General features: G+C 58.1%; 7 protein-coding genes across 7 annotated transcripts; 2 read left to right on the plus strand and 5 right to left on the minus strand.

The window, feature by feature from the left end:
* Positions 1 to 491: 491 nt before the first annotated feature.
* Positions 492 to 925, plus strand: F5Z01DRAFT_90047 (uncharacterized protein). The gene has a single exon (XM_046267199.1). It carries the CDS (start codon positions 618 to 620, stop codon positions 870 to 872), a length of 255 nt encoding a protein of 84 aa, XP_046118631.1. The 5' UTR covers positions 492 to 617; the 3' UTR covers positions 873 to 925.
* A 1,609-nt stretch (positions 926 to 2,534) lies between these two features.
* Positions 2,535 to 3,565, minus strand: F5Z01DRAFT_90282 (uncharacterized protein). Its single transcript, XM_046267201.1, has 2 exons — positions 3,388 to 3,565; positions 2,535 to 3,319 (listed from the first exon to the last, which is right to left on the minus strand). Exons 1-2 carry the CDS (start codon positions 3,439 to 3,441, stop codon positions 2,723 to 2,725), a joined length of 651 nt encoding a protein of 216 aa, XP_046118632.1. The 5' UTR covers positions 3,442 to 3,565; the 3' UTR covers positions 2,535 to 2,722.
* Positions 3,566 to 3,680: 115 nt separating this feature from the next.
* On the minus strand, positions 3,681 to 7,570 carry F5Z01DRAFT_90315 (uncharacterized protein). Its single transcript, XM_046267202.1, has one exon. The coding sequence runs from the start codon at positions 7,124 to 7,126 to the stop codon at positions 4,040 to 4,042; it is 3,087 nt and encodes a 1,028-aa protein (XP_046118633.1). The 5' UTR covers positions 7,127 to 7,570; the 3' UTR covers positions 3,681 to 4,039.
* Positions 7,571 to 11,127: 3,557 nt separating this feature from the next.
* On the minus strand, positions 11,128 to 16,559 carry F5Z01DRAFT_90375 (ABC transporter ABCl1). Its single transcript, XM_046267203.1, has 3 exons — positions 15,535 to 16,559; positions 14,355 to 15,394; positions 11,128 to 14,304 (listed from the first exon to the last, which is right to left on the minus strand). The coding sequence occupies exons 1-3, from the start codon at positions 16,259 to 16,261 to the stop codon at positions 11,392 to 11,394; spliced, it is 4,680 nt and encodes a 1,559-aa protein (XP_046118634.1). The 5' UTR covers positions 16,262 to 16,559; the 3' UTR covers positions 11,128 to 11,391.
* Positions 16,560 to 18,409: 1,850 nt separating this feature from the next.
* Positions 18,410 to 20,626, minus strand: F5Z01DRAFT_90447 (surface antigen-domain-containing protein). Its single transcript, XM_046267206.1, has 3 exons — positions 20,207 to 20,626; positions 20,032 to 20,151; positions 18,410 to 19,974 (listed from the first exon to the last, which is right to left on the minus strand). Exons 1-3 carry the CDS (start codon positions 20,225 to 20,227, stop codon positions 18,553 to 18,555), a joined length of 1,563 nt encoding a protein of 520 aa, XP_046118635.1. The 5' UTR covers positions 20,228 to 20,626; the 3' UTR covers positions 18,410 to 18,552.
* Positions 20,627 to 20,703: 77 nt separating this feature from the next.
* Positions 20,704 to 21,589, plus strand: F5Z01DRAFT_636191 (ubiquitin-conjugating enzyme; the record flags this gene model as incomplete). Its single annotated transcript, XM_046262197.1, has 3 exons — positions 20,704 to 20,730; positions 20,785 to 20,864; positions 20,917 to 21,589. 3 exons carry the CDS (start codon positions 20,704 to 20,706, stop codon positions 21,587 to 21,589), a joined length of 780 nt encoding a protein of 259 aa, XP_046118636.1.
* Positions 21,590 to 21,669: 80 nt separating this feature from the next.
* F5Z01DRAFT_90524 (aminopeptidase Y) lies at positions 21,670 to 23,629 on the minus strand. Its single transcript, XM_046267208.1, has 4 exons — positions 23,276 to 23,629; positions 22,562 to 23,222; positions 22,033 to 22,509; positions 21,670 to 21,971 (listed from the first exon to the last, which is right to left on the minus strand). The coding sequence occupies exons 1-4, from the start codon at positions 23,383 to 23,385 to the stop codon at positions 21,750 to 21,752; spliced, it is 1,470 nt and encodes a 489-aa protein (XP_046118637.1). The 5' UTR covers positions 23,386 to 23,629; the 3' UTR covers positions 21,670 to 21,749.
* Between the last annotated feature and the right edge of the window lie 731 nt (positions 23,630 to 24,360).

Below are 24,360 nucleotides of genomic sequence, written 5' to 3' on the forward strand. Positions count from 1 at the left end.
GCGACGGACGATCAGCGGCCCGTCCATCAACTCTCGTAGCGTGGTGACGACCCGAGCGGAGACATTGCATCAGCACACATATCCTTCAAGCCCTCTGCCACGGCACATGTAGGGAATGAATCAAGCACAGGGCTCTGTGGCCGGCCGACGTCGCGCTCGACTGACTTGCGCCGATCTGTCTTTGTGAGTTTCCCACAGGCGCCCCGCAGCCTTGCAGTGACATCAGTCGAGAAGGTTGGGTTGGCGCTGTCTTGGCCACAGTAGCACCATCCGTACCTTGGTGTGGTAAGGTAGCCAGGGGGAGGCGAGGTTTGCCCGTGATGGCGTTGAGCTGGGTTGAGTCTCATTCGATGCTGGAAATGCATTGCAATCACATCTCATTGTGGAAAATCGCATGCTCATCTCTGCACGAACATATTGCAGTAAGCAAGCACCCGTCTCGTTTGCCTGCTAACACACGCACGTCGTACGTATCGCCAACGATCCATCCCAATCTGGTGAGTCGACTGCAACTCACTCACTATCCGTCTTGACCCATGTTCCGTGAGGATTGAGAGTGAGGAGGTATCGAGCCTCGATTCAGGTGTACCATTTCCCGCTGGAGGATCAATGGCTGGATGGCGGTTTGGCTGGGCTGGTCTGGGCTGGTCTGGTCTCCCACCCGCGGGCCTTTGATAATCCAGCGAACCGAGCATTGCCTATGTACCAATTCCCCCTCTTCCGACGCGCTATCCGAGCCAATCCGTGCAAGACTAAGCAACTTATTACCAGCGTTGGCAGTTACTCAATCTAGACCTACTCAATCAGTCTTCCACTCAATCCAATCCGGCTATTTTTGCCTTATTCAATCCCCTCAATCCACGCGGAAGTAGATTGAGTTAAAGTCAATCCAAGTAGGTAGCTATTAAATATTTTTTCAATACCCTTTATAGCGTGTATTTAGTGATAATTCGTAGTATTTTTGGTGTTTTATTGCGAGTATAGGGTAGCTATTGGATCGGAAGGTGGGTCTCCACGTGACCCACCTTGGGCTGCCCGGGCCTTGACCCACCTACCTTGACCTAGCCCCACCCACCAGGCCCCGGGCGGCTACCTATTGGCCGCCGAGCCTCGAGGCTGCCCCCTGCGGCTGCCGAGATGCCCTCAAGGGCCAAGGCGCGACCAAGGCCTCATCAATGACGAGATTTTTAAATGAGTCGAGTGCCTCAGAGCCTGATAACTATAATTCAGTAAGAAGCCTCTGCTAAGTCAGACAATAACTCAATCTAGTCAATCTAGTCAATCCAATCCAATCTAGCCTAATTTTAACACAATCTAAGGGGGCCGACTTCTCAATCCACCCGAAACAGGCCGCAGATTGAGTAACTGCCAACGCTGCTTATTACCCCAGGCCTCCGGGCTCTCGTCCCCCTTCCCCAGACGCTACCGGCGGTCCTGCGCAGCATCGTGAACCAGCCGACCAATGACTGTCGCCCGGTGCGAATGCTGTCGCTGCTGTGAACCGCCCGTCTGGCCTTGCTCCCCCACCTCCAGAGCAGCCTGACAGACGGAAATGCGTCATGCCGTGCGAGTCTAAGGGTCCTGCGCCCACACGCGATGACCCCAGCATATTACCACTTGCAAACCTATTCGTCCTTTTCCCTAGCCTACCCGCGTTATCTATGGAGTCCAGCCTCGACCCGTTCCTCATCCGTAGGCTTCACGTCTAACTCTAAGTGGTGTTTCCATTTTCCCATCGCGCCTCCCCCGCAGATGACTCTGCTCTTGGGCGGCGGGCGCAGCGAAGATCCCACTCTGGAGGGATGGATGGCAAATGAGGGATTAGACGGGCGGGCAAGGCGTCCTGGGAGGCTGGCCCCGGATGAGCTGGAGCTGGGCGATGGCCAGGCGTATAAGAAGTGCACTCTTCCCCGTGGGCGACAGATTGGGCGATTTGTCTCTTCGACTCTCAACAAGACTACATCTCAGCTTGTCTCTCACCTGACCTTGGCTCCATCTGTCGTCGACGACTTATACACGCCACTTACACCCACACACACCACAACCCATACAAAGAACATCACAAAATGCACGCCCGCGCCGAGTACTGCTGCAAGTGCGGTGGCATGATTGTCATCAGCACCACCTGCTCCGGCTGTGGCCACAGCCAGTGCAACGACTGCCCCTCGAGCTAGATGAACGCCTCTACCGCGCCCCCCAACCGGCCAGCATCACGTCCACGAACGCCTGTGGCGTCGTCTCACGACGGGAACAAGCTACACTCCGGTATGGAGGCAGGTGTGGATGGCCTGTCGCACTCATCGACCAAGACCAAGACAAAACATACCAACTCCCCCAGTCACTCATGATGACTGAAGTACCATGGCAACACACCGCCTGTGCTCGAACAAATCACCTTTACAACGGGTGCCCTTGGATGGGTCTGCGCTTGGAACTATGACGAAAGGCATGGAGAGAGAGAGAGAGACGTCGTGTGGGAGACAGGCGGGACGTTATTGGAGTTCGGCCGTTCAAGCATGCACAACGGCGCAGCCAAGGGCCAAGTCCATTTGCGTGTTGATACCCAGCGTTCTTTTCAGCGAAAGCGACTTCTTGTCAGCCAATTGAGTTTCTTCCATGTACATTGCATCATTTCAATCCGCAGTAATTGACATTGGCCATGTACCACAAAGCATCTTGTCTACTACTCACCCACTGATAGATGTCGACGACGTCCTCCCCCCTAGATATCTCGCACCATCCTCAACCCTACCCCGTCCACCCTCTGGAACCCCATCTTCTCATAAAACGCCACGACCTTGTCATTCTCGGGCGCAATGCCAATAAAGACACCCTTGCTCTCCGCCTTCTTCTGCGCCCTCACGCTCGCCACAAACGCCTCGATCAGCTTCCGTCCCCACCCCTTGCCCTGCCACTCGTCCAGCAGGTCAATGTGCATTGTGCCCCAGTAGCCCTGCTCGTCGATCAGGTCCGCGTTCTCCCGCTTCAGGAGGCACTGTGGATCGTACGCCAGCTGTCGCAGGCACGCCTCGTTGACCTGCCCGTCGCCCGTCGTGAAGGGTTGCAGGTCCCCGGGGGGTGGCGCGGGCCCGACCTCATCTCTCGTCTCGAGGATGTCCTTGACGTAGCGCGGATATGCCTCGATAAAGGTCGTAATGTCGGGGCAACCGATGCAGTAGCCTACCGCGCGGCCGGTGCCGTCGTCGAGCACGAAACAGGTGGTTGGTGATAGATGTGTGTACTGGTGTGTCCAGATATAGGGAGCCATCCTGCAGGCATCTTGAGATGGTCGTAGTGAGGGCGCGAGTGTGGCTCGACACTTTTCAGAAAGGGCTTCGAATCAGCGACTCATACCTCGCGCGTAATATGAGAGTGGCAGATACTTACAATGTGAGCTGTCGCCTCAAAGTCGGTAGTTTTATATGTTCTTATAAAGGCCATGTTGGTGGTCCGAACTGAGCGTAGATTTTGTTATTGTCGAGTTGTTGAGGCCACACGTCGGTTGTCACGAGAACGCGGGGAAAGAGATTCCAATCATCAAATGCGGAGAGACCCTGCAGGCATAATTACATCCCAACCCGCCTCACGGCTCGGACTCACTCAAGACCAGCTGCATTGGAATGTTTGTTGATCTTAACTTAGCTGCTTAATTTCACTTTGTATATGGTGGTCTTATATGTATATCGAACCGTCGCCCTGAAACTCCACAGACACCTTCCACAATGCTGACGGGCTACCACGAGCTCGCCTTGATGGGCTACAATGCTCACGAGTCGAGGCCCAGCCTGACTCTCTCTCTCTTCTGTCGTGCGCGCCTGCACGAGCCGCTCCGCGACCGCCAACATGGAAAATGGAATGACCTATCGCTTATTTTTCTCTTTTCCAAAAATTGTAGAGAAACGTGATCACGGCCGGATCAACAAGAAGCATCCGAAAAGGTGCAGAGGTATCTTGGTCATTGCTCGTGTGCCCTGATGATGACGATGAAAGAAATATGCAGTATGAAGAATAAATGACAGAGAAGAAAAGAAGACTTTGATCAAAACATGCCGCCTGGGGCGTTGCTGCTAGCCGTGCGTGGCTGCGATGGCATCCGCGGCCCATTCTCGTAGGAAGGGCTTGTGCGGTTTCGGTACGAAGGGGCCGCCACGCCATTCGCTTCGCTGGGAACCTTGCGCAGGCGCTGCCTGAACTGTCCCGGTCCCATGTCGTCGTCGGACACCATCCTGGTCCGAGATGATGACCGTCCCTGACCGCCGGGGCTCATGGGGGTCTTCGTGCCACTCTCATCGTGGGGGAGCGGGCTTCCCATGCCCTTCCGACGAGGATTGATGGGAGGTAGGGGCGGAGGTGCGCCAGTGCTCCCCAGTGCCAGGTTTGGCGTGGACGATGCCATTGGCAAGTGTGATCTTGAGTAAGGTGACGTGCCCTGAGGGCTCCTCATGTCACTAGGTGCGCGGGACTCGTCGTAAGCTGACGAGGTAGTTCGCAGACGAGGGCGATAAGCAGAGGCACCACCAGTGTTGCTGGCCTCGGAGCCACTTCGATCACGCTCGGATGCACCAACTGAACCAGGCCGCGAGTCGCCGTCACCACTGGGGGCACGGTTGTAGGTGACGGGAGGGGGCCCCCGGTCCTGAGAAGGCAGAGACGATCGCATCGCCGGGGGAGGAGGCGGGGGCGCATGTGTCGGTGCGGCCTGGCGTCGCTGCTTCGTTTCGAGCTCCTTCATCCTCTGCAATTCGCGGCGGGCCTGTCGGAAAGCCTTCAGGCCTGCGTGGGCGCCCTCGTCCTTGTCAGTTGGCGACTTTTCTCCGGATGACCCATACGATTCCTCTCGACGTGGACCGTCGTCAACCGACGGCCTGGTGGGCATTGGCGCGTGCGAGCTGGATGATCCCAAGCCCAGCACCTTGCGAGCCGCGGAGCGACTTCGCTCACGCTCTCCATTCGGCTCACGGACCGATCCCCTCGACTTGGAGCGTAAGGCACTGAATGCGCCAGTCCGAGGGGGAGGAAGATCCGAGTTGTCCACGGGCGATGCCACAGGAGACGTGGATCGGCTGTGATCGGATTCGACGTAGGTGGTCAATCGTTCGCGAACCCTCTTGGCGCCGTCAGCAAGGTTGCGCGCAAACTCGTCGGTCTCTCGGCCTTTGCCGACCGCCTCAGAGTTCCGACCTCGCGTGAGCTCCTCGTCTGCGACTGGGTGCGACGCGGGAGTGTCCTGCTTCGGAGCCTGGCTAGGCTCTTCTGCCTGCTCCCACTGGTTGCTATCCGAGCCCCAGGGGTTTGAGTCAACCGCCAGATCAATGGCGCTGTGAGTGTTCCGGCTGTCCTGGGCTTGCGCAACCGCGGCATCATCATCATCTTGCGGGCGGTTGTCGTAGACTGACGACGCAGTGCTGACGTTTCGCAGGTGTTGTCGGACCATGCCGCTCAGGCCCGCTGGACCAGGGCCCAATGTCGGAGAGTCCTCGGGTGAATCATCGGGCTTGTTGAGGGCTTCGACAGAGGTCCTCCTTGATATCGTCAGAGGGGTTGGAACTGGGGACTGGCGGAAAGCAGGGTGATCCTGGTCCGCTGGGCGTTCCACCTTCACCTGAGGCGTATTCTGCTGGAATCCAGGAGCGGGCCGGGTGGGTGCTGGCACATCATCATCGTCGTCACCAACATTGAGGAAGGTCGGCGAGGAAACCTCCTCGCGGATCGTGAGCCTGGGCTTGGCAGCCGAGTCGCTTTGTTCGACGTGGGAGCGGTTCACTGACGACGACGAGCGAGAACGACTGGTGGGCTGCGAGCCGGTAGATTCGGTCCTATGCCGAGAGGTGGGCGTCTCGCGACCCTGCTGGAGCTGGCGCTGGCGCTGGGCGTAGCGGTTCTCGTCATATTGGCCTGCGGGTCGGTTGAGGAAGCCTAGAGCAGTAGCCTTCCCCCGGTCATTAGCGCCAATGGACAGAGTTGGGTGCTCCTCCGTCTCACTGATAGGGGGACTCAGGGGTGGCGAAGCAGCTGTTGTTTTGGCGTCAATGGTCGGGAAACGTGATGTGCTCTCGGCAGGCGAAGGGTGCGCGGAGACCGAGTTTGGTGGGCTGAAAGACCGGAGATTGGGGGCACTGGCCTTCGAAATCATGGGTCGTCGGTCGCTGTTGCGATCAAAAGCCGTGAAGCCTGAAGGCGATGAAGCATTGCTAGCAAGGTCGGGAGTTCGCGGGCTGAAGCGGCCCTTTGACAGTGTGTCAATGCGCGACAGTGCCGAGGACTGCTGATCTTGCATCCCCTCTGCCAGACTCTGCTCATAAAGTCGCCTAGTCCGAGTCACGCTGCGTTCGGGAAGGCCTGTGGGTGTTGCTGACGAGGCCTGCCAGTCTTTGGCAGACGATGCGGGCTGAGAGGCGATCGATGTGGCAGCTGTCGAGTCGCGGGCGGCTGAGGGAATCGAGGACATTGTTGAGCTGGTCTCCCTGCGTCGGCTGAAGTCCTGAGGCGAATCTGGTCGTAGGGAGCCGGATTCCTGTGTGTCCCCTGCGCGCTCGTTCTCTAACGAGTTGCGCTCCTTCTCTGTCTGTCTCCAACGCTGAAACGACGACTGTGCCACGTCGTCATCGTAGAGTGTTCGCCCGTTGCCCCCCGTTGCCGAGATTTTATATATCTTTTGTCGCCCGCCGAACAAGTTGTTTCCCTCCGTGGGCTTCGCGCGGTTCATGATGCTGCCAGACAAGGAAGCCGCGTCGTCTGACTGGTAGGAGTCCATTCGAGCAAAAGGGGGGCTGCGGAACGAGCTGTCTTCGGCAATGTCGTCAAGACCGGTGCTCAGGCCAAAGTCCATCCTCGATTGTCGCTTGGGCTGCAGCACGCTATCATCGCTCGCTTTTCCGAGCTTACTAGACGGGTCGTCTTGTTCACGCAGCATGGAGAACCGAGCTGAAAGGCCCGTCATGAGCAGACTGGTACGAAAGTCGTCGGTTGGTGGGAGGGCACTGGCTAGGTCGACCTGTGGCGTATTTTCTTCGACTGGTTTCTTGGAGCGACCGAACATTTTGAAAGGGCCAGAGGATTCTGACTCGACCGAGGGACGAGGCGGGGCCTCGTCCTTGGCCTTCTTCCGACCCCTGAGACGGTTCATATCGAAGTTTGGGTGGAGAGATGTGCGAATGTCGTGATCGGGACGTGGTGTCGGCGTTATTCTGCTTCCATGGGCTGTGAATGCTCGATTCCGGGCTGCCGCAGCGTTGTAAAGAATTGATCAGTCTGGGTTGTCCAGGGCGAAAGCTTTATCAGTCGCGAGCAATGTTGCCAGCAATTCGCTCCTGTAGTGGCCTCAGCACTGGAGCACGAGTCGTTGCGGTCGACTGTCGGGAAGAAGCAGGGCGAAGAGGTCGCGTTGTGGTTTTGCTCAGGGGCAAGGCGTTCGAATGTGGTTGCGTGAGGATTCGAGAATAGACCGGTGTTGCTGCACTGAGGGCGAGAAGAGCTCGGCAAATTGGTCGCTGCGGGACAGCAGCTCGCGAAAGGGGTTCAAGCCAAAAGGTCGAGATTGGGGACAGCGAGAGACAAGCTGGGGCGCTGACTTGATTGCTGTCTCAAGAGAACCGCAGAGGTTCTGATTTTTCTGTTGCCTGTCTCAGACCAAGGATTAATTTCGCGGAGCCGGCGTGGAGACGGTGACCGTATCGATCGGCGGCTGTTGGCGTCCTGGGTTTGATGGCTAGGTACCTTATTACTCGACGTCGGGGCTGGTCGAAACAAGGGCGCGACAGATCCAAGCGCAGTTGTACAATTGTATCCAAAGAGAGTGAGTGGTCGAGGTTGGTGAGGGAATGCGAGGATGGTCAGGATTGGAGCGAGTGAGAAACGGTCTGCAAGACGACTGGAGGAGACTGGCGTGATGGAAATGGCAGTGACAGCGCTTTAACCCACTCCACTATTAAGCCGTATGAGGCTGGACCTAGCGGTTGGTACGAAAGGACTGTCAATGAATTGTTTGCAAATCCAGGCACTTTGGAGCCCCAGCTTAATAAATTAGCAGACGGAGGGCAGGGGGTGGGAAAGAGATTGGGCAATGTGGGCTGCGCCTAGCCCAGCCAAGCCAAGCCGCCTGCCTTCCTTTACTCCCAACGGCCTCCGTTCCAAACTTCCAACAGGAAAGCGCGACCGTGACCCCTGGCTCCATGTCCCCGATCCCACTCACACACACACGCGACATGGAGATAGTTGAAAACGCGCGGGGACTGGACTGGACATTGGATGCTGTACTGTACGTACTGTAAAAGGAAGCCACTGTATCCGTTGCGCTGAGGTGCTATAGGCCCAGTCGGCACCCAAAGGGGGGCGCTAGTGTAGCGTGACATACCATCCAGTCACATCTGCTGCAATTACACCCCGAATTTTCTATCGGGATCCTTAGCAAACAGGTTCCTGTCGGCATGCCTCATGTTATTACATCCATGAGATACGTAGTAAGTTAGTTGGCGCCTTTTTGTTCTCCCCTCGGTACGTAGTGTTTTGGCAAGTCATGATAGGTAGTGCATTAGATACGCTTGCGATCCAAGTTGGAGGCACGGAGCCTGTTGTAGTCTCGCGTATCATGCCTGTCGCATGCCTTCGTCGGCTGGCACGAGCCAAAAGAAACGAGTCCAAATTACACCAAAAGCAAAGACTTTTGCCTCATCATCTCAGCATCTCGCCAACGAACGGAGCTGACATCTCACACACTTCACAGCCTTTAGAGAGGGTGTTCCTTACATGATGCAGCTAGGCGCCGTCATGTCAGGGACGCAACCTATGTATGTATCTTATGCTGGGATTAATTGCTGCCGCATGCATGCATTTCCCAATGCCGTCAAAGCGAGGTTTTATCATTTGATTACCAAGGCACTTTTTTCTCTTTTTGTGCCTATCTAGAGCGCAGCCTTCCGATCTTGATATGGATCGCGGCTCTTTCTTGATGACCGTGACGAAAGGGGTCTTAGATGCGACTGATATAATCCGGTCACTGATACTGACATGATCTGTGTCTTCATTGGCGGACTTGATTGAGCAGAGCAGCCTATCTTTCATGTAGAGAACTCCCTTTGCGGTAGCGAAGTAATGTGGATGAAGCCCATCAAGCTGATCCTGCTGTAATATGTAGCACACACTGGAGTACGAGTATTCAACGGACACATCAGTCTCGAAAACAGAGTGCTGCGAGGTGACACCTTTTTCCGCGGCTGGAGCATGGTGTTTGAGTTTGTGGCAGTTCATCATCATCTCTCATCCTCAAGTAAGACAGTGTCTCTGAGACTCGGGGCTTTTTCTAGACAACGTGACGTGATATAATCCAAACAGCGACTGTGTACAACCCCTTCTTGACTCGAGCAAAGGTGGCCATTGCTCGCAACACGAATGGCTCGGGCTGGTTGATGGATGCAGCATTCATCCACACAAACCGGAACCACAGACGTTGCTCACCTTCCTCCTTTGAACCCCTCATGTTTCCGAGAAACCAGTTTCTCAAGAGTCGTGCTGGAAGATTACCATCAATTGAGTCCCTGCTATAGCCACCCCCTGGAAGCCGCTACGGCTCGCTGGTGTGTTTCCGCGAACCAATCACAGTCATGTGCCTGGAGCTAAACCCTGTTGGGTTTCCCGTTGGTGGCGGCCCCTGAGCCGGCAGTCGCGACTCAGAGGACAGGGCGGGCGACATTCCAACGCTGACGCAGGAGTGGTACTACGTGTAACATGTCATCAGCATCAGCATCACTGCCGTAACTGTTATACCACTTGCGCACTCTGAGACACGATTTGCCGTGAAACAAGAGCACCGAACAGAGGACAATCTGTTTCCTTGTTTACAGACGCGTCCGGCGCGTTCGTGGAGCACACCAAGTAACTTCGGACCCACGGTACAAGCGCAGAGGCACAAACTGCATCCCTGTCGTTCCCGCCCCGACGGACGCCATCAACGGTGACCACTTTGCTGGGTCGAGCAATCAGTCGATCGCTGTTCAGAGTGTTCGCTCATAATACGGACCAGGATTGTGCACGAGCAACGATGGCCAGACTCCAGAGTACGGATACAACGGGTTATCTCCCTACATGCGCGCTCATACGTAGATATACCGAACAACCTGCAGCTGGGCCGCACGCTTCCATTGCGCAGACGGTGGACCGACCGGTCAAGCTTGAAGCAAGCATCTTGGAGATCGGTGATTGATGGGGATTTTATCTCCATCCATCCCGGACTAATGATTAGTAGTAGGTCGTTCGATCCCTCCACAGCACAAGCTTAGGAAACTCTATCTGATAGAGTGATACTAACAACGCTCCGGACCACTTGTTCGCAGCGTGCATCTCCCGCGCGATGCATCGACGCCAATAGTGGACTTGGGTATATGGTCGTAGCTGGTGTTTGCAGTGTGCAACGCTGTGAAGCTCGGACAGCGCAATACGGACAGCGCAGTAGAGGCCTGCCAACTCGCTACATGTGCACTCTAACGACTGAATCTCGCTACAGACATGGTCGATGCGTCTGGTACATACTGACTGCCCTTCCTATCGCCCGCCCATTGGTGTGATCATCACACGTCCATCCGTCCAGGCACGCACAGGAACCCTTAAAACCCCTGCTGCAGGACGCAGGGCACTTTCCCAGCTGAAGCCCCCAACGCCCAGCGGCGCCACCACATGGCGCTCAGGCTTTCACGAAACCCCTCAACAAGAACCTGCCAATCCATCAATCCATCAAACAGGATCTGGATCTGGATTACGCCAGGCGCAAATGTTGTGCCGCCTCAATGTCAACGCGTAGTACCCCGCGTTATGGAACGCGTGAGAGACACGCCTACGACTGGCGGCGGTGGCGTGTCGGCCAGGCTGAATCCTGCACATTCCTGCCTGCTTGCCTGCCTGCCTGCATGGGCATTTGGCAATCTGCCATGTGGGCGTGGATGGTGGGAAAGCAAGGAACGGGATGCATGCAGGCGGCTGCCTGCAGTGGCCGAACTTGAACTACTTCTAATAGTGCCCGCAGATAGGGGGAGACATGTCTCGCAAGTTGGAACGAGATCTCTGTCACGGGAGCGTCAGTCAGCGGACGTCATCTACTGAATTCGACACAGGGAAGGTTGCACTTGTAGTGAGCCTCAAGTTGGATTGTCTAACTTTATTATTCTCTATAGAGATATGGACCCATCAAGTAGCAACTCCCGTCTAACACGAGGAGGCCAAGAAAACAAGAGACATTGGGAGGGGGCATCATCTAACGAGCCACGACTTCCCAAACACTGGGTGAGGGGGATGAAAACTCCAGAACCATGAGTAAAAAGAAAATATGTGGGAAAATATCGTAAGATGGTATGTGACTTTTTGCTGTGTATGTATGTAACATATGGCAGAAGAGTGTATCGCTCATTTCACCTCCTTCACGGGCTCGTCGGATCCAGCCGAAGCCTGCCGCGCCGCCGCCGTCTTCTCGTCGGAGACGTGGGACTGCACGGTGGTGGCCGTCTCCTTCTTGTCCTTCTTGGCGGTCTTGGCCTTCTTGGGCATGCGCACCCACCAGTAGACAAAGAGGGCGAAGACGATGTTGGCAAAGATGTACACCCAGAGGATACCAAAGTTCCTCCAGCGGTCGTCGTAGTTGGCGCGGACGCCGGCCAGGAACTGGTTCGTCGTGCCCAGAGGGCACAGCTCGCATTTGGACTCGGCACCTGGGTTGCGGAGATAGCCGCCGGCGCCGGGCTGGCCGTTGGCGCCGTTGATCCAGAGGTCCAGGTACTCGCTGCACGTGGTGTTGTCCGGGGCGGTGATGGGGAGGAACTCGTTGTCGGCGCACACTACGTCCGTGTTGGCCACGGCGGCAGAGAGCATGCCGGAAATGAGGTAGGTGAAGGGGGACACGCGGTACATGAAGATCCAGAAGCGAGGCATGTCGTCGGGCGAGGCGAGCACACCGCAGAAGATGAGGCACATCATGAACATGACGTTGGCAATCTGCGCGCCACCCTCGGCGGTCTCGAAGCCGGCGATGATAAAGGTCGAGAAGGTACCGGTGAAGAGCATGAACATGAGCAGAAAGAGGAAGGTCAGGGCACCACGCTCGGCAACGGCGTCGGTCGGGACGGCGTTGTTGTACAGGCCCACGGGGTAGTACCAGCAAAAGTACATCAGCACGGCCATCAGGGCATTCCAGGGCAGCTCGACGATGATCTGGGACAGCATGAAGACCTTCCAAGAGTACACCTTGGAGGGTCGCTCGCGCGCCTCGTAGAGATCACGTTGGATGACAAACTGGGGCATGGACTGCTGCACAATCTGACCAAAAATGGTCATAATGTTGAAGATGGCAAACATCTGGTTCTGGAGACCCATAATGGAGTTAGGCGCGTCGAAGAAGATGAAACCGATGAAGAGGGCGACCAGGGTGCAGAGCGCCGTCTTGGAGTAGATGTAGACGGGCGTACGCCAGTATTGCTGGAACACGCGGTGGAGGTTCTCCTTGAGCTGGACCATGAAGGGGGCGGCGAACTCGCGGTAGCTGCCCGTGTCTTCCTCGAGCGCACCTGAGGTGCCGGCGCGCTCCGCCTTGATGCGCTCCAGCTCGGTCTGGAGAGCGGCGTACTCGGGGCTGGTGCGCCAGGCGTTGAACCAGTCGACGTCCGAGTGGGATCCGGGGGCGGCGCCGATGACCTCGAGCATCCACTCGGCCGGGTTGGCGGATTCGGGGCAGGTGAGGCCGCTGTTGCGCTGGAAATAGTCGGTCATGACGTTGGAGTTCTCGCCAATGTCGCCAAAGTAGACGGTCTTGCCACCCTTGGCGAGGAAGAGGAGACGGTCGAAGCGCTGGAAGAGCATGGCGGAAGGCTGGTGGATGGTGCAGAGGACGGCCTGGCCGGCCTTGGTCAGCTTCTCCAGCAAGTCGAGAATGGCCCAGGAGGTCTGGGAGTCGAGACCCGAGGTCGGCTCATCCACAAACAGGAGCAGTGGGGGCTTGGCGGCGAGTTCGACACCGATGGTGAGTCGCTTACGCTGCTCGACGTTGAGGCCTTCACCGGGCACGCCGACAATGGCATCGGCGTACTCCTGCATGTCCAGAAGCTTGATGACCTCCTCCACATAGGCGAGTTTCTCGGCCTTGGGGACGTCGGCGGGCTGACGGAGGATGGCGGAGAAGTTCAAGGCTTCGCGGACGGTCGTGGTCTGCAGGTGGAGATCCTGCTGCTGTACGTAGCCGGTCTTACGCTGGAAGGAGGTGTCGCGGGGGGAGCCGTCGACGAGCATCTCGCCGGTGATGACACCCATCTTGGTACGGTCGGCCAAACAATCGAGGAGGGTGGTCTTGCCAGCACCGGAGACACCCATGAGGGCGGTGAGGGTGCCGGGTTTGACGAAGCCATCGACATGGTCCAGGATGCGGCGCGTCTCCTTCTTGATCTTGACGTCGTAGCAGACATCGTGCCACTGGAAGACGGAGGTCTGCTGCTGGAGCATGGCGCCCTCCTTGTTCTGGCCGCGGCTGCGCTCGGCGGTGACGACGGGGCCAATGTTGGCCATGGCGGCCTCGGGGTCCGAGTGCTTCTTCTCAGCCAGGGCAGCGGCGGCGGGCTTGTGGCCGCGACGGTAGACGAGAACCTCACCCTTGGACTTCTTTTCTGAGACGAGCTCGGCACCAATCATGTACGTGACCAGGAAGAACATCATAAAGGCGATCATGATGCCCAGGTTGCGCCAGCGGTTCTCCCAGTGGTAGTCAAACTGCGAGGCAGCATAGGCGTCTCCGTCGACGTAGTCCTGGCCGGGCACGGCGCCGACCGAGCTGCAGACCTTGTTGGCAAAGGGCCGGTCCGCGTAGGGCCCCATGCTGGGGACGACCTCGTCGCAGGGGAACTGGCGGTTGTGGAATTCGTTGACCATGAGGGACTCGAAGGCGTACGCCAGGGGGTCCAGATAGTAGAGCCAGCTGCACCAGTCGAGCATGTAAGACTTGGGGATGACGAAGCCGGTGAAGATGACGAGATCGAGGATGATCAGGGCGGCCGGCACGAGGGCCTGGAAGAGCGTGCGCGAAGACGAGGCAATGGTGCGGAAGATCATGGACATGGACAGGACCGTGAACAGCGAGATGAGGAGGAAGAAGAAGAACGGGCCGGGCTCGCGTCGCAGACCGGTCATGAAGTATAGGACCAGGTTGAAGACGATGGTGTTGGTGATCTTGTAGGGCAAATCGCAGAGCATGGAGGCGACGGCCTCGGCGGACGGGTGGTACAGGGCGTAACGGGCGTGCTTCTCGACAATGGGTCGTTGGGCGTATAGGGTCAGAATCTACTTCTGTCAGCAAATCCAATCACACAGGGGCTCCGGAATAGGCTCACCTCGAGAGCGGAGGCAAAGGCATTCATCAGACAGGCAAAGAAGAGCAGGGCGCCGCGCTGGAAGAAACTGCTCGACACGTCCTGCAGGTTGAAGAAGACACTGCCAATAATCAGGGCGGTGATGGTGTTGCCGATCAGGGCGCCCAGACTGAGGGTCGGGTCACCGGTGAGGCGCTTCCATCCGCGCCACAGGCAAAGCTGCGTCTGCTGGATGAACGAGAGCGTGTAGGGGGACTTGACGCGCTGGCCCTTGGCCTGCTGGGCGTTCTTGGAGGCGCGGAAGGCCTCGGCGTCGGGGCCGCCGATGGGGTGGGCGACCTTGTACTCCTCAATCTCGGCCTGCAGAGCGGCATACTCGGGGCTGCTCTTCCAGGCGGCGGCGAACTCGTCGGGGGTGCGCGGGGCCTTGCCCTCGAAGCCAGGGCGGACCACGCGCTCGTGGGGCGCGGTCATGGAAGTCAGGAAATCGGGCGTGGTCTGACGAGCCGGGCAGTCGAAGCCCAGGTTGATAAAGTAGGCCTTGGCGGCGTCGGCGCGGCCAAAGAAGATCTGGCGGCCCTCGTAGAGCACGACAGCCTTGTCGAAGAGATCGTAGGCCGACTGGGGCGACTGGTAGATGGAGACAACGGCGGTGCTGTGGAAGAGCTCGGTCTGCAGACGGAGGGTCTTGCAGAACTCAATAGCGTTGGCCGAGTCGAGACCACGGGTCGAGTTGTCCCAGCACTGGAGGGGCGCGCCGGACAGGGCGGCCTCGGAGATGGTGACACGCTTACGCTCACCACCGGACACGCCACGGACAAACTCGTTGCCGACCTTTGTGTTGATGGTGTGGGAGATGCCAAACATGGCCATGACGACGTCGCGGAGATGGTCGGCAAAGGCGTTCCTGTCGAGGCCCTGGGGCAGCTGACGGGGCTGGCGAGCGCGGGCGGCGAAGGTCAGGGTGTCGCCAACGGAGAGCTGGGGGAAGTGGACGTCGACCTCGGCGGTGTAGATGGCCTCACCGCGGTGGTGGGTGTGCATCTCTTTTGCGTCCATGCCTACTGAGGTCAGTCACTGCAAGATCAATAAGGCTCTGAGCGAGTTCGTGTCTCGGGTCACTCCGTGGTGTTCCACGCAGCCGCTCGAGGTGAGACAGGGAGGGTTCGCCAAAGTTGCGATCTAGACTAAGTTGACTTACCCTGATAGTTGAAGTAGGAGCCTTCGTCCAGGTAGATACCGTTCATTTCACCGGCAATGGTCTTGAGCATGGTGGAGCAGCCGGATCCAGGGGGTCCAAGAACCACCAGCATCTCGCCGCTGCGGACAAGGCCGTCAAAGTTGCGCAGAATGTCGATGCGCTGCTTGCCGCCGCCGGTGAGCTTGCGGGCCAGGCTGCCGAGACCCAACCACACGTTGGCGACGTCGGCCTGGTAGTCGGTGGCCTCGCCGAAGCCGTGGACGTTGAGGTGCTGGAAGCAGACGCCGGTGGAGCGGAAGTTGGCGCCATCCTGGTGGACGAGCTCGACAATGGACTTGGCCCAGTGCTTTGCGTTGAAGTTGGGCGAGGCCGGGTTGAGGGGCGAGTCCTCGCCAGCGAAGAAGGGGTTGCCGCCGGCGACGCCAGACGTCCTCGAGTAGCTGCGTGCAAGGGCCTGAACGACGGAACTCCGCCGCCTCATCTCGGCGCCATCGTCCTCCTCGCCGTCGTCGTAGCTGTCCCCCTTGAGGGTGTCGGACGGGGAGGCGTCCCTGGGACCATTCTCTGCGTCGTCAATGTCCGTGCTGCCCGGGACCTTTGAGGTGGCAGAGAAGGACTGGGGCTCATCGTGGCCATCGTGCTGGCCATGGGTTGCCGAGGTGAGAGGGGCTCCCTCTGAGGCCTTGGCGGCATTGACGTTGCCGCCAGCGCCAAAGGGGGTGGTCATGCTGCCGCGTGTGGTCCCTATGAGCGAGCAGATGAGGCCTGTAGACTAGAGTGGCGAGGTTCGTTTTGCGAAGCAGTTGGTCGTCGCGCTTTGGCAGACGCGTCTCCTTGGCCTGTGGTGGCAGGCGTAGAGTAGTAAGGAGTAATTAGAAGGGTAGGTAAAGAGGGCAGGAAGGAGAGTAAGAAGATCAAGTCAAGAGGCCAGAGTAAACAACGGGCACTGCTTGAGGAGGACAGAGGTCAGATCAGATCAGATCCAGGAAGGGGGGCCGAGATAACTGATAAAAGCAGCAGGCACGACAGACAGAAATTGGGGGTTCGGACCAGGGCGACCAAAATAATTAATATGGACCGCTGGCGGGCCCCTCGCAGTCTACCATCGCCCCGAAGCACCGCCAGCACCCAGCTCTGTCCGCCACTGCGGATTCTGGTACGATACGTGTAATTGCGGGAGCCTGATCGTCCTTGACTCCTTGAGCAAAAGCACGCACGGACATGCGGAGTTGGTATATTATCTATTTCCCTGCCTGCTCTCCTTGACAACAAGTCCATCGATGAGTTGCTGAGACGCTACTTATACGCCCACCATCTCGAATTTGATGTCTATAGTTCCGCTTCCGGTTAGCGCATCGCAGTGGCGGGTCATTCTCCGAGCCCCAGGCGCCGAGCCCCGAAGGCCTGCAGCGCCGCCTAGTACGGATGCGGCAGTGACTGAGTTCATTGATCGATGCCTTGCTCACGTACTGATCATTATATATGTAGCTCGCGCAATGTCATCACAGTCTGGACTTACCGTCACCATGATTCGGAATCGGATACATTCACGAACCGGCGGGACGATGGAGCCTCCCAGAGTGCGTGGCCATGATCGATTACAACGTTGGATCTCGCAGCATCTGCATGCGAGTGAGCGAGTGCCCTACGTGAGCAGTGGACACCTGGAGCTACGACGTGTTGTCTTTCCAAGACAATTCCGCTCCCGTGTCCTGTTGTCGCCATCAATGTGCTCATGTCTCGCACGCACGCTTACGAGTCTCACTCACTCACTCACGACGGCGACGCTCTGGTTCTGTGAGGAGGTTACTGATGAAGTTAAATACTTCTAGGGCACGTCGGCCGCCCTCGGATCTCCAGCTGCACGCAGCCTGTCCAATGGGAGGTCAGCGAGGCCACTGTAGTAGGTACTTTTAGTCCTCGGGCTTTGGCCCCGGCTTTCTTTCTCAGGAGGTCCAGTCCCTGGCCCTAGACTCTAATAATTAGTCCCTGTGAAGTTTCCGTCGATTATCCCATATCTCCACGGCACCTGTGCGACATTGCGGATAATCGTCTCCAAGAGGATTCTCCATTTTCAAGCCGTTGCGCCCATACCCTGTGTAAAGCCATTGACGAAACGCGCCGAAGACTGTGTGCATCGGCGCATCGCATTCGGGTCGACGGGGTCTTGGAGCAGTCCGATACTCCGCCAGCCCCATGCTCCACCACCCTGCCTAAAAGGAATCATAATCCGTCCAGCTTCCATTAACTACATATAATAATACGTAGTGAGCAAGATGAGCAAGATAATCTCCCGTCAGCGCAGGTGCGTGCTACGATGAGCAAAATACTTGTACACACTTGGGCGCCAGCTCAGATTGATCCACGTGATAAAACAGGCTTCGCTGCGCATACTTGTTTGAAGGTGACTGGAGTCTGGAGTCCAGCACATGGAATTAATTAAGCTTGATCCGCCCGCCATGTGTAAAAGTCCGCCGCTATCACAGCCAGTGGGGGAATCTCCGGTCGGCAAGATCTCACCGGGCTCGCAGTGCAACCCGGCGCCCCGCCACGCGCTGCGTTGCGTTGCAATGAACCAGGCACCGTGCTGCGCTGCATTGTTTCAGCCGGCTGTGGCAGGCTTCGGTCTATTATTCATCCATCCCAACTCACAGTTCATAGCTGACGTGTGCCATGGCGGCATGACGCTCATGCGTGCACATATGAGGAGGCACAAGCCGTCAGCATTCTGAGCTTACCCTACACCGGTGTACAATCTGCAACATGGGGATCCGGACCTTATCACCATTACTAGCTAATGCCGTGGCGCGGCTGCTTGGGTCTTCCTTGTGGTTGAACATGAAAACATGGGAAATCCTGTCCATCGCGAGCCAGCTTCAAATGTGGCGTGGCCATCACGAAACACTATGCAAGAACGCAAACGACGTACAGCTACATACAACGTGGCCAGCGATCTAGGCGGCGTCCGTAGACAAGCCAAGTTACATGTTACTTTACAAGGTGTACATAGTCTAATTACTACAGAAAGTTGATCCCTACACCAACCTGCAACCCCTTTGTCCCCAACTCCCCCCGCCGCAGGACCAGAGGCAGACTAAAGTTCAACTCGAACCTCGCGACCGGGTGCGCGTACACGAGCCCAACTCCGGCTGCTGTGCTGGGAACACCGCTGAAGAGATCTGCCACGGCATCCAACATGCCTCTGCCCACGGCGCCCGCGCTCATGCCCGCGTCGCCTGTCTTGCGGCCTCCCTCCCTTGGCTGCAGGCTGACGAGACGGCCGCCGTTGGCGAACAGCTGAAATCGTAGACCAGAGTCAGGGCCCTTGTAGGGGAATGGCAACAGAGCATTGATGCTGGCCGCAGCAAAGACGTCCCCTCCCACCGAGTCGTGCCCGTCGTGCGGCCCTAGGCCACCAAGCTTGAATCCACGCACATCAGTTGGTCCGCCGAGCTGGAATCGGTCGTTGATGCGGCTCGGCTGAGACGTGCTCCCGTTGCCCAATCCCAGAGGCAGGGGGTACAACATGCCCATCCGCAGACCGCCCCCGATCGATGCCCCTGACCTGCCCTCGACACCGGGAAGTGGTATGGGCACGGCGCCTCCCACCTCGACGTCACTCTTGGAGAAGGCCACATCGCCGCCTAGAGGGCCGACACCAGCCAGCTCCCACGCAGAGCGAACCACGTAGCCATTCTGCGGCAGCTGGGGGTTGTCTCGGCGCTCCCTGTAGAATGTAGATCGCACCGCGCTCTTGACTGTGTCGCCAGCGTCGCCGCGAACCGTGGGACTGGCGCCGGCGCCCAGTCCAGTGACCTGCCTCCACGCGCCAGCGTATTCCACGGAGAAGGAGTCCCGAACAGCGTTGAGCCACTGGTACTTGATGCTGCCTCCCTTGACCACCTCCTCGTGCGAGGCCCATGGCTTCTCGGCAGCCGACGAGAGCGCCTCGACGGCGACTCTCCGATCGGGGTCACTCATTACCGGTGCGCTGAGGTTCGCGCTGTAGGCCGACCGCGTGCGTGTCCCCGTCTTGGCGTTCAGCGAGAGCATCTCTGCGCCGCCGGCAATGTTGCGCCATAGGAGCGAACCATAGGCAGAGCCCTCGCCATTCCCTACATCTGTCCCTGTCTGGAGCTTGAAGCGAGGCAGCTCTCGGACCTTGACGTCGACGTCGACATCCGTCGGGCTCGTCGAGGGATCGGTCTGCTGGGAGGACGTGAGGAAGATCTCGGGGTTCGGCTGGAAGATCTGGAGGTTGCTAATCTTGTTGTTCGCAACCTGCAAGCTGCCCATCACCTCGCCGATCGTGGCGGGTGCGCTGTCCTTGCCCGCCGTCAATGGGCCAAACAGGGGATCGAGAAAGCCGCGACGTGTGTTGGAGGCGCCGTGTATCCGGATTTCGTTGACGGTCATGGGCTGGAGGGACTGGTCCGCCATCTGGCCATGAGTTTTAGTTTACGTTGCTGCGGCGCGCGCACCCATGGCTTCACGTACCAGCTGCGCTATCCGCTGCTCCTTTGCCGCATCCTGGACGTTCTTGAACTCGGGTTGCGCCTCAGCCTCGTGCCGCAGAGACGAAGTGTCGGCATTGAGCTTGTCAAAGGGGTCAAAGCCCTATTTGTCGTTAGCTGGAGGTGTCTTGAGAGTGGCTGCGAGTGGAGAAACATACCCCTGTGAGAGGTGCGCTCATGGTTGCTGGAATTATCGTCTTCAGCTACCGCGAGGCGACGCGACGAAGCTTTGATGTCAGTGAATGCTGAATGTCCCGTGATTGCCTACCTGGTAGCGTGTGGCTTGACCCCTGCTCCAGCCACAGTGAACCCGCCCAGCCACAGACCCCCAAGTGACACTCCAAGTCCAGCCCATGCCAGACAGTCAATCGGTCCCAAAGGTCCCTTGGCTCTGACGTTCTTCCTGTTCAACCATCCATCCACCCACCCAGCACCGCCCACCTCTTTGTTACATTATCTTTGCTTTCTGCTGCGTAATCTTTGCTTTGCAACATATTGTCTCTGGTACTCATTGTCGCACGCCCTTCCTCTGGACTCGACACTGTTCTTTGCACTCTCCATCTTCCATACCGCGCCTCGAACTCACGCGACCACCGTCATCGTGCGGATCGGCCACCACACTCCCTACGCAGCCACCCACCATCGGGCCGCAGCCATGAGCCTCAAGGTTGCGCAGAAGCGGGTACGACTCTGAAGAGCAACGGTAATGACTTCAAATAACTGACTGCGTACCCAGTTGACCCGCGAATACCAAACGATTGCCGACAAGCTGCCCCCCTCGATCACAGCGCATCCCAGCGACAAGAACATCTTGGAGTAGGCACTTCCACCACCTCCCCCCTCCTCAATGGCGCTGACCATTCTGCAGGTGGCACTACATCATCGGCGGCCCCAAGGACACGCCCTACGCCGATGGCCAGTACTGGGGTGTCCTCACCTTCCCGGACAACTACCCCTTTAGCGGGCCGACCGTCGTCATGAAGACCCCGTCCGGCCGCTTCGAGCCCTCCAAGCGCATCTGCATGTCCATCTCCGATTTTCATCCCAAGGGCTTCAACCCGACCTGGGAGGTCTCGACCATCCTCATCGGTCTCCAGTCCTTCATGGCCGGCAACGAGGCGACGACGGGCGGCGTCTACGCATCCAACGCGGAGCGCAAGCTCCTCGCGGACCGGTCCCGCTGGTGGAACTCGACAGCCGGGGGCTCCCACCTCGAGAAGACGTCGTCCTCCAAGGCCGGCGACGGCGGCAAGCGGTTCCGCGAGGAGTGGCCCGAGGTCGACAAGGCGAATTGGGAGTGGATGGCCAGCAACGACGTGGACACGGCCACGGGGCGGCGCGCGGGCGCGGACAAGAACTCGTGCGCCAAAACCTCCCTCGGTCTCGGGGGCTCGAGCGGGCACAATGTCGTGGATGCAGTGGTGCAGCAGAGGGACGCGGGCCGCGGGTGGATGTCGCGGCACAAGTACCTCATTGCCGGCGCCCTCTTGTTCACCTATGTACTCATTGCGCGCCTGATCAACGGCGACTCTCTGGCGTAGACGGGCGGCCTTTCTGGCTGGGGTATGGGATACAGGTCATACGGCGTTCAGGGACGGGTAGCCTTGTTTCATGAATACTGATCATTACTACTTTTGTGTTCACACCTTGCCTGGCATGCACTTCTTTGCTAGGGTAAGCCTCATCACACCTCCCCGCCGTCTACAGTTCGTGGCCACAGCCGAGGGAGTGTTCGCCCTTGGCGAGGAGCTCCTCAATGTCCAGGGCGCGGCGCTCGAGACCGAAGATGTGCATGGTGGCGTTGATGGAGTCCTTGGGGATGAGCTCGTGGCCCTCCATGGAGAGGATGGCGACCATGTTCGCGGCGGCCTTTGCGTTGTTGGTGATGACGTTCTCGTCCGGGTTGTCAATGGTGTCGCATGCCTGGCAAGCACAGTCACGTCAGTACAGTCTTTGGGGTTACGAGCTCGTGCAGCCAGCTCACCTGGTGGTAGCAATCATCCTGGGCGACGCCCGTGCCCGTGTTCAGGAAGCCAAACGGCTTGTTCAGGATGCCCCAGAAGGAGGCATAGTCCGAGCCGTTGGTCAGGATGGCCGGGGTGGTCTCTAGCCCCTGGCAGGCAAACCAGTCCAGGTAGATGTCCTGGATCACCTCGGAGCCCCTGGGCGCCACGCTGCCATGGGCGCGACCGTCATTGTCGCTGACGCCGTAGTAGCCCCGCGAGACCATGTCGTAGTTGAGGTAGGCGAGGAGGTTATTGACCTCGTCCGTCTCGAGGGTGCTGCAGTAGTACTCGGACCCAAGAAGGCCGTTCTCCTCGGCCCCCCACCACGCGAAGCGGAGCTTGTTCTTGAAGCGGTAGTTCTGGGTGGCCTTGAAGATCTCGAGGATGAGGGAGGTGCCGGAGCCGTCGTCGTTGATGCCGGGGCCGGCCTGGACGCTGTCGAGATGGGCACCGAGCTGTTTCGTGTCAGCGCGCACTCTACGTCGATTCAGGGGGGATTCAACTTGCCATGATGACGTTGCTGGGATCGCCCTGCTCCGTCTCGACAAAGACGTTCTGGGTGATGCGCTCCTCCACGATCTGGGTCTGCTGCCAGTGGGCTGTGACCGTCTCGCCTCCCTCGATGCGCGCCTTGAGCGCCTCGCCATCCGCCTTGTGGATGAAGCCGGCGGCCACGTACTTGTCCAGGTTGACCTCGCCAAGTGATCCAGCTGTGGGCGTGGTGGTCAGGTCGTGGTAGATGATGACGCCCTTGGCGCCCAGCTGCGCAGCTGGCGCGACACGGCCAGCCAGCGTGCCACCGGTCGGGCAGCGGAATCTCTGCGTCAGGACAATCTTGCCCTCGACGTCGGGATAGTTGGCAGGGTCGCAGCCGTCCGCGCCCTCGGGCGCCAGCACGAGCTCAGCCTCGACGCCCTCCTCCGGGGTGGAGGGGGAGTACGTGAGGCCATAGACGTAGTAATCCTCCTCGTCGATCCTGAGGGAGACGGAGGTGACCTGACCAAACCACGCGGGAAAGTCCTGCTTCCAGGCCTTGGTGCCGTTGACGTTGCTGATCTGGGACCAGATGTAGTCGACCGAGGCCTCGTAGCCGGGGAGACCAAAGGCGCGGTTGCCGTTGCCCACCTCGAAGGCGATCTCGTTGAGGTTCTCAAGATGCTTCCAGAGGCTAACTTTGTTAGTATTTGTATCTATAAGACTTGGCCAACGTGGCAGACGCACTTTTCGGTCTTGATGTCGGCCTGGAGGGAGGCAGAGTCGATCTTGGGCTTGCACACCTTGGCTGAGGCGGCAGTGGCCAAGCCCAGTACGGCGGTAGATGTCAGTTTCATGGTGAGGAAGTCCTGTCACGAGATGAACGTAGAACAAACGCTCAGGAGCCATTACAACGGCGGCCAGCAGGCTTAAGTACCTTCTTGACGCCCCATTCCGCACGCAATGTTACTTGCTATATCTGGCCCACGCGGTTGGGAGCTCGCGGGGTTGGAAGAAAAAGATCCTAGAATTATTCAGGGTGTTGCCGATGGAATAGGCAGGTGAGCAAAGAAGGTTAAATGGGCGTGACAGAAAAAGGGGGCACTTGTATTTACTGCAAGCTGGTCTTGTTTCTTTGAGGCTCGAGTGGATGCGACCCTGTATCAAGTGCCGGCTTCTGCAAGAGCACTCAAGTGATCACTCATGACCTCTAAAGACGGATTGGGTCTGCTCTCATTGCAATACCCTCTGCTCATCATATCATGATGGTGTAAGCTCTGGTTAGCTGTTTGTGACAGACAGCCTGCTGACATGATTCTGGCACCCTCGGTGTGCCGACGCTACTCATGCAAGACATGGATTCAAGGAGGGGCGAGGTTGAGCTTATCTTGACGAACAACATGGCTAGCAGCGGCGGGAGCTCTATTGGCAGGCATTGGACATGTTGTCCTAGGCTTCTCAACATGTCGTCGGCAGAGACCTTCGTCTCGCGTCCACTCGAAGCGAGACAAAAGCACACGAACAAGGGAGCGTGTCCAGGGATACGGGGCAACAGAGCGGGTCGGGGAGAGACTGAGATTGACAAGCGGAGCAGACAATCGCTCACTGATGAGATTGTTTCGAAGCGCCCAGCTACTCCGGTGCGTAGCGACATGGACTTGTGCGAACGAACGCTCCTACACTCAGCACCGAGGCTGGATCCCAGGCCGCATCGTCAGCAAGGCCAAGAGCACTTGAAGCTGCTCGAGTCAGACCCTGTTTGTGATCGCGAGATCTGGTCCGTCTAGGCCTGCAGGCGACGTCATTGGAAACTCATGCCCAGCCCACGAGCG

This window comes from Emericellopsis atlantica (genome assembly GCF_019669845.1).
Source record: "Emericellopsis atlantica unplaced genomic scaffold F5Z01scaffold_12, whole genome shotgun sequence".
In the NCBI taxonomy this organism is placed as follows: domain Eukaryota; kingdom Fungi; phylum Ascomycota; class Sordariomycetes; order Hypocreales; family Bionectriaceae; genus Emericellopsis; species Emericellopsis atlantica.

Coding starts and splice junctions, on each gene's coding strand:
- F5Z01DRAFT_90375 (XM_046267203.1), bottom strand. CDS start 16,261: ATGACCACCCCCTTTGGCGCTGGCGGCAACGTCAATGCCGCCAAGGCC. Junction 15,395..15,534: donor CTCCTACTTCAACTATCAGG/GTAAGTCAACTT, acceptor TGACCTCAGTAG/GCATGGACGCAAAAGAGATG. Junction 14,305..14,354: donor CCTTTGCCTCCGCTCTCGAG/GTGAGCCTATTC, acceptor TGACAGAAGTAG/ATTCTGACCCTATACGCCCA.
- F5Z01DRAFT_90524 (XM_046267208.1), bottom strand. CDS start 23,385: ATGAAACTGACATCTACCGCCGTACTGGGCTTGGCCACTGCCGCCTCA. Junction 23,223..23,275: donor GCCGACATCAAGACCGAAAA/GTGCGTCTGCCA, acceptor TAACAAAGTTAG/CCTCTGGAAGCATCTTGAGA. Junction 22,510..22,561: donor ATCCCAGCAACGTCATCATG/GCAAGTTGAATC, acceptor GACACGAAACAG/CTCGGTGCCCATCTCGACAG.
- F5Z01DRAFT_90047 (XM_046267199.1), top strand. CDS start 618: ATGGCGGTTTGGCTGGGCTGGTCTGGGCTGGTCTGGTCTCCCACCCGC.
- F5Z01DRAFT_90282 (XM_046267201.1), bottom strand. CDS start 3,441: ATGGCCTTTATAAGAACATATAAAACTACCGACTTTGAGGCGACAGCT. Junction 3,320..3,387: donor TTGAGGCGACAGCTCACATT/GTAAGTATCTGC, acceptor CTTTCTGAAAAG/TGTCGAGCCACACTCGCGCC.
- F5Z01DRAFT_90447 (XM_046267206.1), bottom strand. CDS start 20,227: ATGAGCGCACCTCTCACAGGG. Junction 20,152..20,206: donor TGAGCGCACCTCTCACAGGG/GTATGTTTCTCC, acceptor AACGACAAATAG/GGCTTTGACCCCTTTGACAA. Junction 19,975..20,031: donor AGCAGCGGATAGCGCAGCTG/GTACGTGAAGCC, acceptor ACTCATGGCCAG/ATGGCGGACCAGTCCCTCCA.
- F5Z01DRAFT_90315 (XM_046267202.1), bottom strand. CDS start 7,126: ATGAACCGTCTCAGGGGTCGGAAGAAGGCCAAGGACGAGGCCCCGCCT.